Source organism: Nerophis ophidion, linkage group LG03 (assembly GCF_033978795.1).
Source record: "Nerophis ophidion isolate RoL-2023_Sa linkage group LG03, RoL_Noph_v1.0, whole genome shotgun sequence".
Taxonomy (NCBI): domain Eukaryota; kingdom Metazoa; phylum Chordata; class Actinopteri; order Syngnathiformes; family Syngnathidae; genus Nerophis; species Nerophis ophidion.
In genome coordinates this window covers 55,237,950-55,250,375 of record NC_084613.1, presented here as the reverse complement: position 1 = coordinate 55,250,375, position 12,426 = coordinate 55,237,950, and the positions used below count along the sequence as shown (strand labels likewise).

At 38.8% G+C, this 12,426-nt stretch overlaps 1 protein-coding gene across 1 annotated transcript in view; it reads left to right on the top strand.

The window, feature by feature from the left end:
- Nucleotides 1–12,426, top strand: part of trappc12 (trafficking protein particle complex subunit 12) — a 59,967-nt gene that overhangs the window by 13,100 nt on the left and 34,441 nt on the right. The window contains exon 4 of the mRNA XM_061895650.1: nucleotides 5,464–5,577. Within this exon, the coding sequence (XP_061751634.1) occupies nucleotides 5,464–5,577 (114 nt within the window). The remainder of the gene's footprint in view (nucleotides 1–5,463; nucleotides 5,578–12,426) is intronic.

The window sequence follows — 12,426 nt, the reverse complement described above, 5'->3', positions numbered from 1 at the left end:
TATTACATGACTTTTGACAGAGGTCGCCACTAGACTATGTTCACATATTGACATTCCCATATTTCTCAAACAGCTCGCTGGAGTTTATTTATTTACTTCATGCTGTACAGATTTATTGTGCATTTTAATGTAAAGAGGTTCAGCACAGAGCCCAAGAAAAAGCCTTCTTGTCTCTTTTAGATTTATTTTTCCTTGTTGTTTAAACATGACAGTTAAATTGAAAAGATCATTTTTGAAATATATTTTTATGTAAAAATATCCAGGGTGTACCCCGCCTTCCGCCCGATTGTAGCTGAGATAGGCGCCAGCGCCCCCCGCGACCCCAAAAGGGAATAAGCGGTAGAAAATGGATGGATGGATGGATGTAAAAATATTTGTTATTAAAAAAAAAATTGTTTTATTATATAAACAACTTTAAATAACTTATTGAATGCTAGTTTTCCAGGTCAGTCAAGAAACGGTTGATGGACTTTTGTATCTTGATTTTATTTTGCATTTGAAAGTAACTGTTTGTATCTGCCTCATTATAATTCAACCAGTTCTGCGGTTTCATTTTCTTTGGTCCTCTCTTGCTGTGTAGTTATCAGTCATTGTATTTAGTCTTAGGTGTTTTGTTCAAACTTTTTGTGAAGTGCTTCTAGTAATGTGTTGTGTAGCAAGTCTTCTGGACTGCCTGATTTTACTTGGGTACTTGGGTCATACCTTAAAAGTGTGACACATTGATGTACCTTTATGCTAATTAGATGAAGAAATGACACACATACAAAACATAGGTTACAAGAAACAGAAATCACAGATTACCATAGTTGCATACAATTATACAAATGGGCTTTATACCACTTATATCGCTAATGGTAAATGGGTTGTACTTGTATAGCGCTTTTCTACCTTCAAGGTACTCAAAGCGCTTTGACACTACTTCCACATTCACACACACATTCACACACTGATGGAGGGAGCTGGCATGCAAGGCGCTAACCAGCACCCATCAGGAGCAAGGGCTAAGTGTCTTGCTCAGGACACAATGGACGTGACGAGGTTGGTACTAGGTGGGAATTGAACCACGAACCCTCGGGTTGCGCACGGCCACTTTCCCAACTACGCTATGCCATCCTAATCAATGTGCTCATTGAGGTTATCAGACAGTTTTTTCTAAAGATTCAACTGGAATGTTTTAACAAAAATGTATTAAAATTAGAAAAAATAGCTTATTTTGATGTAACTTTTACAGCATTGTGTGTTCTCAGTTGTGGGAGTCAGAGGATGCGAATAAGCACTCATAACTTCAACACCGTCTTCTGTAGTGCTCTCAGAGGCGGAAAAGAAATGGGCCAAGCAGTTATTGTTGACAACCACACCATTAAAACAATCTTAACAGCCCACTAGTCAATCAGTGGTTCATATTACCCAGCGGAGTGTCACTTACAACTTTGAATCTCTGCTGAACTATCTCAGGGAGTGTTATGTGGAGTTCTCTTAAAAGCCACAAGCTACTCCTCATAATATATTACACCATTTTTGTGTCTCAGCCTCTCTGTGGCACTGTTGGAAAAGTCCAGCAATGGCTTGTGGGAGTAAAGATGGCTAATGTGTGAAGTTCATATCAGCAAAGTAGGCAACCATCCTGCAGCTTAAGGACAGCGGTCTGTCCCCTTGGTTCAAGTGTCTGAACACTAGCTACACAGGCTTCAAAGAGAATTTGGCCTTGGTTGCAATCACTGGACTGCAAGTTTGGCATAGACTAATGTTCTTTTTTTTCCTCTTTGTAAATTGCGGGATCTTTATTTGAGTTGTAGGGAAGATCTGTATTACCAAAGCTCGGTAGAGAAAGTCTTTTTAAGTTGGGTTTGCCTGCAGGCTTTTTGTCTGGTGGGAGGATATGTGGGCGTTCGTTTGTTCATCAAGCATTGTTATGAGGGGGTTTTTTTCTACTCATCAAAGCAAAGGCACACTGAACTTGTGACTTTCAACACAATTAAAAGCTCCACTCCTTTTAAAACTGCGACAAGAAATTGTAATTGTGTGTGTGATGATAAAATTGTGTGCCCATTTGTTTTGCACATAGTGTAGTTCTTTGCACGTGAGATCATACCGAAGCACATAGCATCACGCCATGAGTTTACTGTGTCTGTAGAGAAATAGATTTTTTATTTATGGTGCATTTTATCACTGACAGTTTGTAAGGGGCTTGTGAAAAGAACCATTTGATTACTGGGAAGGTAAAATGTTTTTGGAGCAAAATGGGACAAAATAAATATATCATTAAATAATTAATTAATTCTCTCAATTAATTATAATTGGAATTAAATACATACATGTATTATTAAATTAGCCATCAATTTATTTATGCAAATGTATACTTATATATAAATGTTGTTGTTGATCTCATGAATACAATTCATTAATTACAATTAATCATTGATTTTATTATGCAATATTTTAATTTGTCAGACATTTAACTAATTATATAGATGTATTTAATATTTATTAGCTGATTTCTGAAGCGCTAACAAAAGCCAAATGAGACAAATGAATTAAATAATTACCTAAATGTGTCATTAGTAAATCATTAGCACAGTAAATAATGAAATCAATGATTAATGAAGTTTTGAAATAATAAAATATTGAAAAAGCAAAACTCATTGATCAAATAATTAAATATAATTTTCCACACGTACAAACATTCCCATTTGATAACATTTCTGTATTTATATTTAATATATGTATTTAATTCCAATTATGATTAATTAATGATACGTTTAGGTAATGATTTAAAGATGTAATAATAAAATGTTTTGCCATTTGGCCCCTAATAACATGTTATACTGTAAAATACAGGTAGAGTATAATAAGCGACAGATCCTCTTTCTGACGTTACTGTGGCCAGATATCAACCCCATGCCCTCTGCTATTTCCATCAGTCCTTGTCCTGAACGTGTTAAGAATGTAGCTACTTTACATTATCAGTATTCCCATATTTCCCCTCTAAGAAATGCACACAAATACGCTGCAGCAGTGCGATGATGTACTCCCACTTTCTGGAGTGTGTGTATATGTAGTATTCTAGAGTGGCTGCAGCTGCTTTGCTTGTTTTCAGCTTCATTTCCCATACTAATAAAGATTCAGTGGCAGCCTAGCAGCTGACACTGGACAGTAGAAGAGGAGCTTGACAAGTAAGAACTACAGTAAAACAGTAGCAAAATAAAGGGAAAGGAAAGAGACACAAAAGAGGGGGAACAAAAATAACAACATGGAAAGCAGTTGATGCTGGTTTTGGGACTGAAATACTGCACTGTAAAGAAAAAGGAAGGAAAAGTGAACAGAGTCACAGGTGAGACTAAAATGGGTTGAATCACAAAGCATCAAGAAAAAAGCATAATGAAGGTTGTCTCCGCTCCCTCTGGTAAATTGGCTTAATGACAAGTTGCATGGTCAACAACTAGGAAATTGGTCAACTTTTTCACGTGTGTCAATGGGGTGATTTGACTCCCTCGTTCATTTCGGAAGAGGAGAACAACCAGCTGAGGCGTGCCATTGGACCGGGGGTCTTAGCAAGGAGGGCTCCCTCGAGGGGCTCCGGTGGCAGGAGAAGGAGCTAGAGCAGGGGTAGGGAACCTGTGGCTCTTTTGATGACTGCATCTGGCTCTCAGATACATCTTAGCTGACATTGCTTAACATAATAAGTAATTAATAATTTTGCTGGTAATCACAGTGTTAAAAATAATGTTCAAAATATAAAACATGTTCATGCATTTTAATTCATCCATCCATTTTCTACCACACCTGTTCAAGAAGTCGCATTATTGATAAGAAGAATTTTATTTATTATTGGTTAGCTTCAGAATAAAAATAGTATTAAAAATAATAATAGACTTATTGTACTCAAACTGTTGTTATTAATTAAAAATGAATGCATTTAGTTGTATTCACTGTTAAAAAATATTACATGGCTCTCACGGAAATACATTTAAAATATTTGTCTTTCATGGCTCTCTCAGCCAAAACGGTTCCCGATCCCTGAGCTACAGAGTCTGAGGGCCAAAACATGAAACACTTTCTCACTGGCACTGATGGAAGGCGGACACTCCCTTTTCTTTCTCTCTTATCTCCCTTATCTCCCTTCTTGCTTCTTTGTTTTTTTCTTCTCTTAACTTTTTTTGTTGCCTCTTTTTGCACTGCTCTCTAAAATCTAAACGATTGAATTTGCATGTTCTCCCTGTGAATGCGTGGGTTCCCTCCGGGTAATCCGGCTTCCTCCCACCTCCAAAGACATGCACCTGGGAATAGGTAGATTGGCAACACTAAATTGACCCTAGTGTGTGAATGTGATTGTGAATGTTGTCTGTCTATCTGTGTTGGCCCTGCGACTTGTCCAGGGTGTACCCCGCCTTCCGCCCGATTGTAGCTGAGATAGGCGCCAGCGCCCCCCGTGACCCCAAAAGGGAATAAGCGGTAGAAAATGAATGGATGAATTGCTCAACTGGCCTCTCAATGAAATTGACAAGATCTCGGGTTTGGTGGAACCTGCCCATTTTGAGAAAACGGTTATTGCTGGACACACGACTGACTCTTAGGAGAAGAGAAATGCCGCATGCCTGGCGACTCTTTCAATCGAGGACGTTGAAGATATCTATCTATTCGGAACCATGATAACAGGACATCTGCTGATTGGAATAAGCGTTACTTAATATCGACAAATTGCAATATGCTGGCAGCCGTTCAAAGTACTGCAAAGCTGCCACAAATGGTTGGAGAATGCGAGCAGAACCGTGGGAACTCAGACTTTTACAAATGTTGCAAATTTCACAACATTTACCCAGCGTCTACCTTTTTCCCACCTATTACGGGGCGCCGTAGTGGCGACCCATCATTGTTCCTGGTCTGTCTACCTGTGTTTGTCTAATCTTGAACGGGTTTCGGGCGAAAATTAAATGTTGTACTTGTGCAATAAAGAGCATAACATACCATACCAGTCAGGAGAGGACGGGGCACTGGTCACCAGCAATTAGGGACTTTTGTTGGTCTTAGGGACTTCATTGAAGTACAAAATTAGTCAGTTAATGCTTTTCCAATATTTGGACTCGAGGTGTTTTGCAGAGAAGTTGTGTTTTTGTGTTGTAAAGTCAATATGGCATCGTTTTGATGTGTAATTTTTCTGGAGTGGCAGCGCGCCAGGACACAGGGGCCACTTTCTCCCGAGCTTAGAAATTTGCTACAGAGTACAGTGTGAGAGAGAAATGGTATCTTGAAAATTCCATTCGTCTCGCATTTTTATCTGGTTAAATAAAATAGAATTAAATGAAAATGAATGAATGGAACAGAAATCAAGGATACACACTGACCAAAACTTGTACAGTCAACAATTTGATTTAATGTTTCAGTAAAATTCAAATGTGACCTATTTCCTGTCAATTTCAAGCAATATGACTGCAGTCTCACTAAAGCTTATTCCTTCATGTGCAGAGCAGCAAGAACTGGCGAGCGGCGGTGGATCTGACAGGCCGTCTTCTGACTGCTCATGGTCAGGGATATGGAAAAGCTGGACAACTCACTTCCCATACCACTAACTCACTGCAGGTAGGATAAAACATCTGATTTTTCAGTGTAGTGAAGTGTGTCACCACATTTGAAAGACACACCTGGTGTTTATATTTAGAGTTTCTGGAGCTTATATTTTTTTAAAAAAGTCCCTAGATATTTTGCTTATGATATTAAAATCCCAAAGTCATCTGGGATATGCTAAATTTTCCCTTTAACCTAATAATCTCGCAAGGTATGTGATAACACTGTGTTAACACCACCATCATTCACCAGCCACATTTAGAACACAGTATCTTCACAAAGGTGGCAGAGTTTAACACGGAAACATCACATGCACATCAAGGATCGAATGAAAAGCACTGCGGATGATGCCAAGTAGAGGGTTGAGGACTCGGACACTTTTTTGTGGAAATCTGTGGTACTACCGTGCTAAACATGTTGAGGAAGACTTTCTGTCATGGCTTTTCTCAAACCGCTGGGAACCGCTTCCAAACCAATAATGCGTGCACGCCCCTTTTAGTTTCAAAATCCCTGCACTAGTAGATATATTTTAACATTCTGTACTTGCACCATTCGTCTGAAAAGCCAATGCTGACGTATGCATTGTGTCTTTTTGTCCGATCGTGTAGTGACAAGCACCGAGATACCTTGCGTGTTGTTTTTATACTTTTTAAGCCATGAATACAGATACTTGCTGCATGGTTGGTTGCAGTGACCATGTGCGCCACCAACAAGGAGGACTCAAGAAAATATACTACTACAGTTTCCCTGACTGGATTCAGAAAGAAGGGATGGATGTGTCCGTAGTCATCAAGAAAAGACAGAGTGCTTGGTTGGAAGACATACAACGGGAATGCATAACATACTCCCATAATGTAAATTTGAAACTGTGTTCCAGTCAATTTTTTCACAGTGAGTGTGAGTGTCGAAACATTATGTCGTAATGTATGATGTGGTGCGTTTTGGACAACTGGGTATTTGGAAATGTGCGATATACATTATGCTATGCCAAGTGACAACATCCATCCATCCATCCATTTTTTACCGCTTATTCCCTTTCGGGGTCGCGGGGGGCGCTGGCGCCTATCTCAGCTACGTTTACAATATGTAATTTCTTTCTCTAGTCCTCATGTTTTTCAGTTTCCCAGCTGAAATGGGTGCCAATACTTTTTCCTTCAACAGCCAAATACTAAATAATCAAGGGACCATTTAGATATTGTTCATGTTGTAAAAAAAAAAAAAGGGTCAAACTAATGCAATATGCTAGCTGGTGATATACAGTATATTTGAATTAATTGATTAAAATAAAATTAATTGATTAAAATAAAAAAATAAAATACAGCCTGCATTTCAACTTTGTGTTCTTGGCATCAATATTTCAACTTGTTGCTTTTGTCTCCCTTTTTTTGTCAATTTTATTTCCAAAATGTGCTAAAGGCCAACGCAAACAATTATTGTAAATGATGCAACTGTATGAATGGCCAAGTGTTCAACAACACAAATAAAAATACTGCCAGGATTGCAAATCTTGTTGAACGAGGCAAATGTAGTCGGTGGCTGCTGTAATTGAACCTGGAGTCGATGTAATAAAGTTACACCCACTTTTCTCCCCTCGTTATCATTGGTTCACAAGACCGCACACCTTATGTCTATTTAGAAATAGGCGGGAGCTCTGCTAGAGCATTATTCCCCTTTTCCACCAATTGTCCAAAACAGGAAGGGAAAAATGAGGGAAGAACACATTAACATGATGACTCAGGCCCAATCCCAATACACTCCCTCATTCACTACCACTAGCCCTCACCCACTACCATTACACTCTCCAAATGAAGTAAAAAGGGGTAGAACTCTGTATTCTTCCTTCGGAATTGAGACACCACTTGCTACGTCACTGCACAGTTTACGTTCGGGCACGCAAGCGACATCGTAGTTGCATAAACTGTCTGTTAGGGCCTATTTACACTCAGCCAATCATACCTAGTACCTAAATCACAGCATGTGTGCCTAGTGTGAGCGCACTTAATCGTGCACAGGTGCTGCATTCTTCCCCTTGTTTGGCATGATTGGTAAAAGTGGTCTTGTGAATGTTGTCTGTCTATTTGTGTTCGCCTGCGATGAGATGGAGACTTGTCCAGGGTGTACCCCGCCACCCGCCCGAATGCAGCTGAGATAGGCTCCAGCACCCCCCGTGACCCCCCAAAAAAGGGACACGCGATAAAAAAATGAATGGATGGATGGGTCTTGGCCCGGCAGGCACAAGACACTGATACAACGTGGATTCTACATATACGTGTTTCTAAATTGACTTCTAAACAGCGTTGCAAAATGGTTGTATCGGTAAATTGAGACAACATTGATGTCTAACGTTGGATCCACGTTGATGGTTGGGAAATGACCAAATTTCACTGGTCAAATCAACGTCACAACCTGACAATGAAAATGCCATCAAAAGCATGTTGTTTCAACACTGTGTTTTTGTCGTAAAGTATTGGTTGGGAAATGGCCAAAATATACAGTAATAGTCAAGTCAACGTCAGAACACAACAATGATTGTACGTCGTTAAAAAGCATGTTGTTTCAACGTTATGTTTGAGTTGCTCAACGCAAAGACCTAATTCAACATTTTCTCAATGTTGTTTTATTGTCTCGTACCTGCTTGGGGCCCTCTATGATTCCGTGGACATGCACGTGCCCCACATAGTGAAGTCACAGAATGACTGTATTGCAATGTACTATATTGCATATTGCTCAAAGCAGGATTTTTAGTGATAACGGACACCATTTATAATATAAATGAAGTACAAAGTATCAATTAAAATTATAAAGTTAAACCCACATCACACTTGTTCATTATACATTGGTAAGCGTAATAAAGACATGTCATTTAATTAATGAACTTCTCTTGCAAAAATTTATGATAGTGGCAACCTTGTACAACATAAATAATCAGAATCACTCCAAGTAAGATTTGAAATAGTAAAATATTAACTTAAATTGCCAAAATACAGTAGAATAGAGTGGGTTAGTTTTATCTGATCCACTACTCGTATGTATTTAGTAACAGTGTACAAAACAAATAATCAGAACGACTCCAAATAAGTACGAAAATATTTTACGAAGTTAGAGAAATTGCAGCAATACAGCAGAAGAAAAAGATGTAAAAAGCAACGGGGGCCTCGGCTTGAATGCACAGTCCAAACGAAGGCCAGCGGGGCCCTGGACAACCAGGGGGAATCTCACCCAAGTATTCTACAGCATGGCACGAATGGGAATAGGCACTTGGAAGCTGCAGAACTTGCAGTTACCAGTGTGCTGTAAAACTGACTCTGCAGTTTAGTACCGATAATCTAATGGAGTTAAAAAAATTCACATTAAAGGGGAACATTATCATCAGACCTATGTAAGCGTCAAATATACCTTGATGTTGCAGAAAAAAGACCATATATTTTTTTAACCGATTTCCGAACTCTAAATGGGTGAATATTGGCGAATTAAACGCCTTTCTGTTTATCCCTCTCTTAGCTACGACGTCAGAACGTGACGTCACATCGGTACTCAACGCCATTTTTCCCTACACATCACACGCATCGAGTCAAATCAGCTCTGTTTTTTTCCGTTTTTTCCACTGTTTTCCGGTTGCTTGGAGACATCATGCCTCGTTGGTGTGTTGTCGGAGGGTGTAACAACACGATCAGGGACGGATTCAAGTTGATTTACGTAAAATGTGCATCGATTAGCACGCCATGCTAATCGATGCTAACATGCTATTTAGGCTAGCTGTGTGTACATATTGCAGCATTATGCCTCATTTGTAGCTATATTTACATCTATCCTTTCCCTCCTTCCACATTTAATGCCAAACAAACACATTGCAATCGACGGATTTAAGTTGCTCCAATGTCAAGAGATGCGAAAGTCCCTCGTTTGTTTTTTACCGGCGATGCTACGACAGAGATGGCACAGAGATGACAAGAATGTCTGGATATCTTGCGACACTCAAAGCAGATGCATTCCCAACGATAAAGTCAAAGAAATCACAAAGGTGAGTTTTGTTGATGTTATTGATTTATGTGCTAATCAGACATATTTGGTCGCGGCATGACTGCCAGCTAATCGATGCGAACATGCTATTTAGGCTACGTGTATGTACATATGAAACTATATTTACATCCAGCGTTTCCTTCCACCCACATTTAATGCGAAACAAACACTTACCAATCGACGGATTTAAGTTGATCCAGTGTCAATGCGAAAGTCCTGATTGGTTGGTCTGCACATTTTACCGGCGATGCTAATGCTAATGATTTTAAACTAGACAAACAAGGCAATGGCGTTTTAAAATCGTGTTTTTAGCACCTTTGTCTTTTAGTAAAGGTTAAACCGTTTTTATCTTTTAACCTTTTTGAACAAGTCGTGCATGCTTTTATTTCAAGTCGCCTGGACTACTGCAATGCACTTTATGCTGGCATTAGCCAAAAAGCTCTCTCCAGGTTGCAGTTAGTTCAGAACGCGGCAGCACGACTTTTAACAGGGGCCAGGAAACGCCAGCATATAACCCCAATTCTTCAGAGTTTGCACTGGCTCCTCTGTTGTCCTCTGTGTTTTTTATACACTTTGATTTCTATTTTACTGTTTTAATTGATTTTACCCTTTAAAATAGTTTTAATCATATTTGTTTTTATATTGTTTTTTTTTATTGGTTTTATATTTATTTATTTTTTGTTTTTATTCAGTCATTGGTGGATCATAATATTGTTTTTTTAATATTGCTTTTATCATGGCTGTGCAGCACTTTGGAAACGTTATTGTTGTTTAAATGTGCTATATAAATAAAGTGCATTGGATTGGATTGGATTGCAGACATGCATGGCCAAATAGCATCAATAGCTTTTCGCTCAATAGCTTCAGTTTCTTCTTCAATTTCGTTTTCGCTATCTGCCTCCATACTCCAACCATCTGTTTAAATACATGTGTAATCTGTTGAATCGCTTAAACCGCTGAAATCCGAGTCTGAATCCGAACTAATGTCGCTATATCTTGCTGTGCTATTCGCCATTGTTTGTATTGGAATCGCTATGTGACGTCACAGGGAAATGGACAGTGGCTTAAGCAAGTAGCGAAAATCAAGCACTTTAAAGCTTTTTTTAGGGATATTCCGGGACGGGTAAAATTGAAAAAAAAACTTCAAAAAATAAAATAAGCCACTGGGACTGATTTTTATTGTTTTCAACCCTTCTGAAATTGTGATAATGTTCCACTTTAAAAAACGCTATTAGGCAAAAGGAGACATGCGGCTCTGTATTCTCTGCCCTTTTGTTGATTACTAATGACTATATCTTTTTTGAAGTAGGACCAACATTATCAATAGACATATTAGATCCTGACTGGGTTCAAAGCCTACACCTAAGACATGAAAATATCGTCGCCAAAGAGTTACAACGTCAATTCTATCAACTATGTCTAAAGTGGCAAAGTAAAAGGAAATAAAAAGGGAGAATCCCAAAATCTGGGAAATGTCGCTTCAGAGGACAAGACACATGTTAACCAAACACAAGCAGCACAAGTAACGGAAGGTATAGGCTGAACAAAGGCTGAAGTGCTATCTCTTGTAGAACTGGTAAATCCCTTAGGAGTGATTGGAAGGTTGGAGAAAGATGTGGAGTGGCTGTAGAGATGACTAAGTGTGTCGAAACAGCACAAGAACCAGCATACCAAAGACAAGAAGATCCATGTAAATTTTTCGAGCTCAGCAGCTGAGAAGAACTAAAATTGTTGTTGCCAGAGAAAACGGAGCGTTGGTGTGATCGACATAAAAATGACATCGATAAAAGCATCTTGAAACACATTTATCATTGCAGGAATACCAAGCTTTGTTATTTTTTTGTTGGTATTAGATGAGATCAAGCCTTTTTTGTCAGTGTCTTAGCTGCCCGCCTTACAAAAGTTGTTATTGCTTGTTTAAGGCTTGGAATTCCAATTGAGTACTTTGCACGATTACTGAAGGTTTCCTGTGAAACTACTTACACTGCATTTACTAATGCTTTAGCTCTGTGGTATTAATGTCTTAACTCCTGGGTGCTGTGGCCTAAATAAATTATAACTGATTTCAAGTGCATACGTAGATATAGCCAAGTACACATATATATATATATATATATACATATATATATATATATATATATATATATATATATATATATATATATATATATATATATATATATATATGAAGAGTTCATACGCAAAAACCGATAAACGCCATTTTGATAAAGTTTAGCCCAGCCTCGGTAATATATAGTCCGCCACTTCTATTGTGGTATACCAAAATCAATTTGTTTGCAAATGCAGACAAATGCCGCTTTTAACGTCATTTAGTTCAGCGATTTATTGCAAAGGCCGATAAGCGCCATGGATCATTTACCACAAAAGCCGATATATCCGTTTGCCCAACCAGCGCTGCAGTACGGGATCACGTGACAAACAAAATGGCGGCGCGCACGGAGTCACTCAGTGTTGTTATCCACGCATGAATCATTTGGAAGCTTCTCCTGTGAACAATGTTAAGCCAGCGAAAAAAACTGACGTGTTGAAGTTATTTGATGTTGGCGCTAGCACGCGTGTCCGTGAGTTTAACACCGCTGCGTTAAACGATGTGGTCGAGCATGGAGCTAATGTCGATAGCGATGATGAGTGAGCTGTTATCTGCACAGGAGTGTTTTTGATAGACAAACCAGGTTGAGCATTTGTGCTTGTTTTATTAATAAAACATTGTCTTCAGTGCAACACTGTTTTTTTTGTTTTTTCATTTGGTGCTGAAAAGCACAAGGTAAATATGTCAGGTCACAGTTCCAAAAAAGCATGTCCGGTTAGCAAGTACGAAGAAAC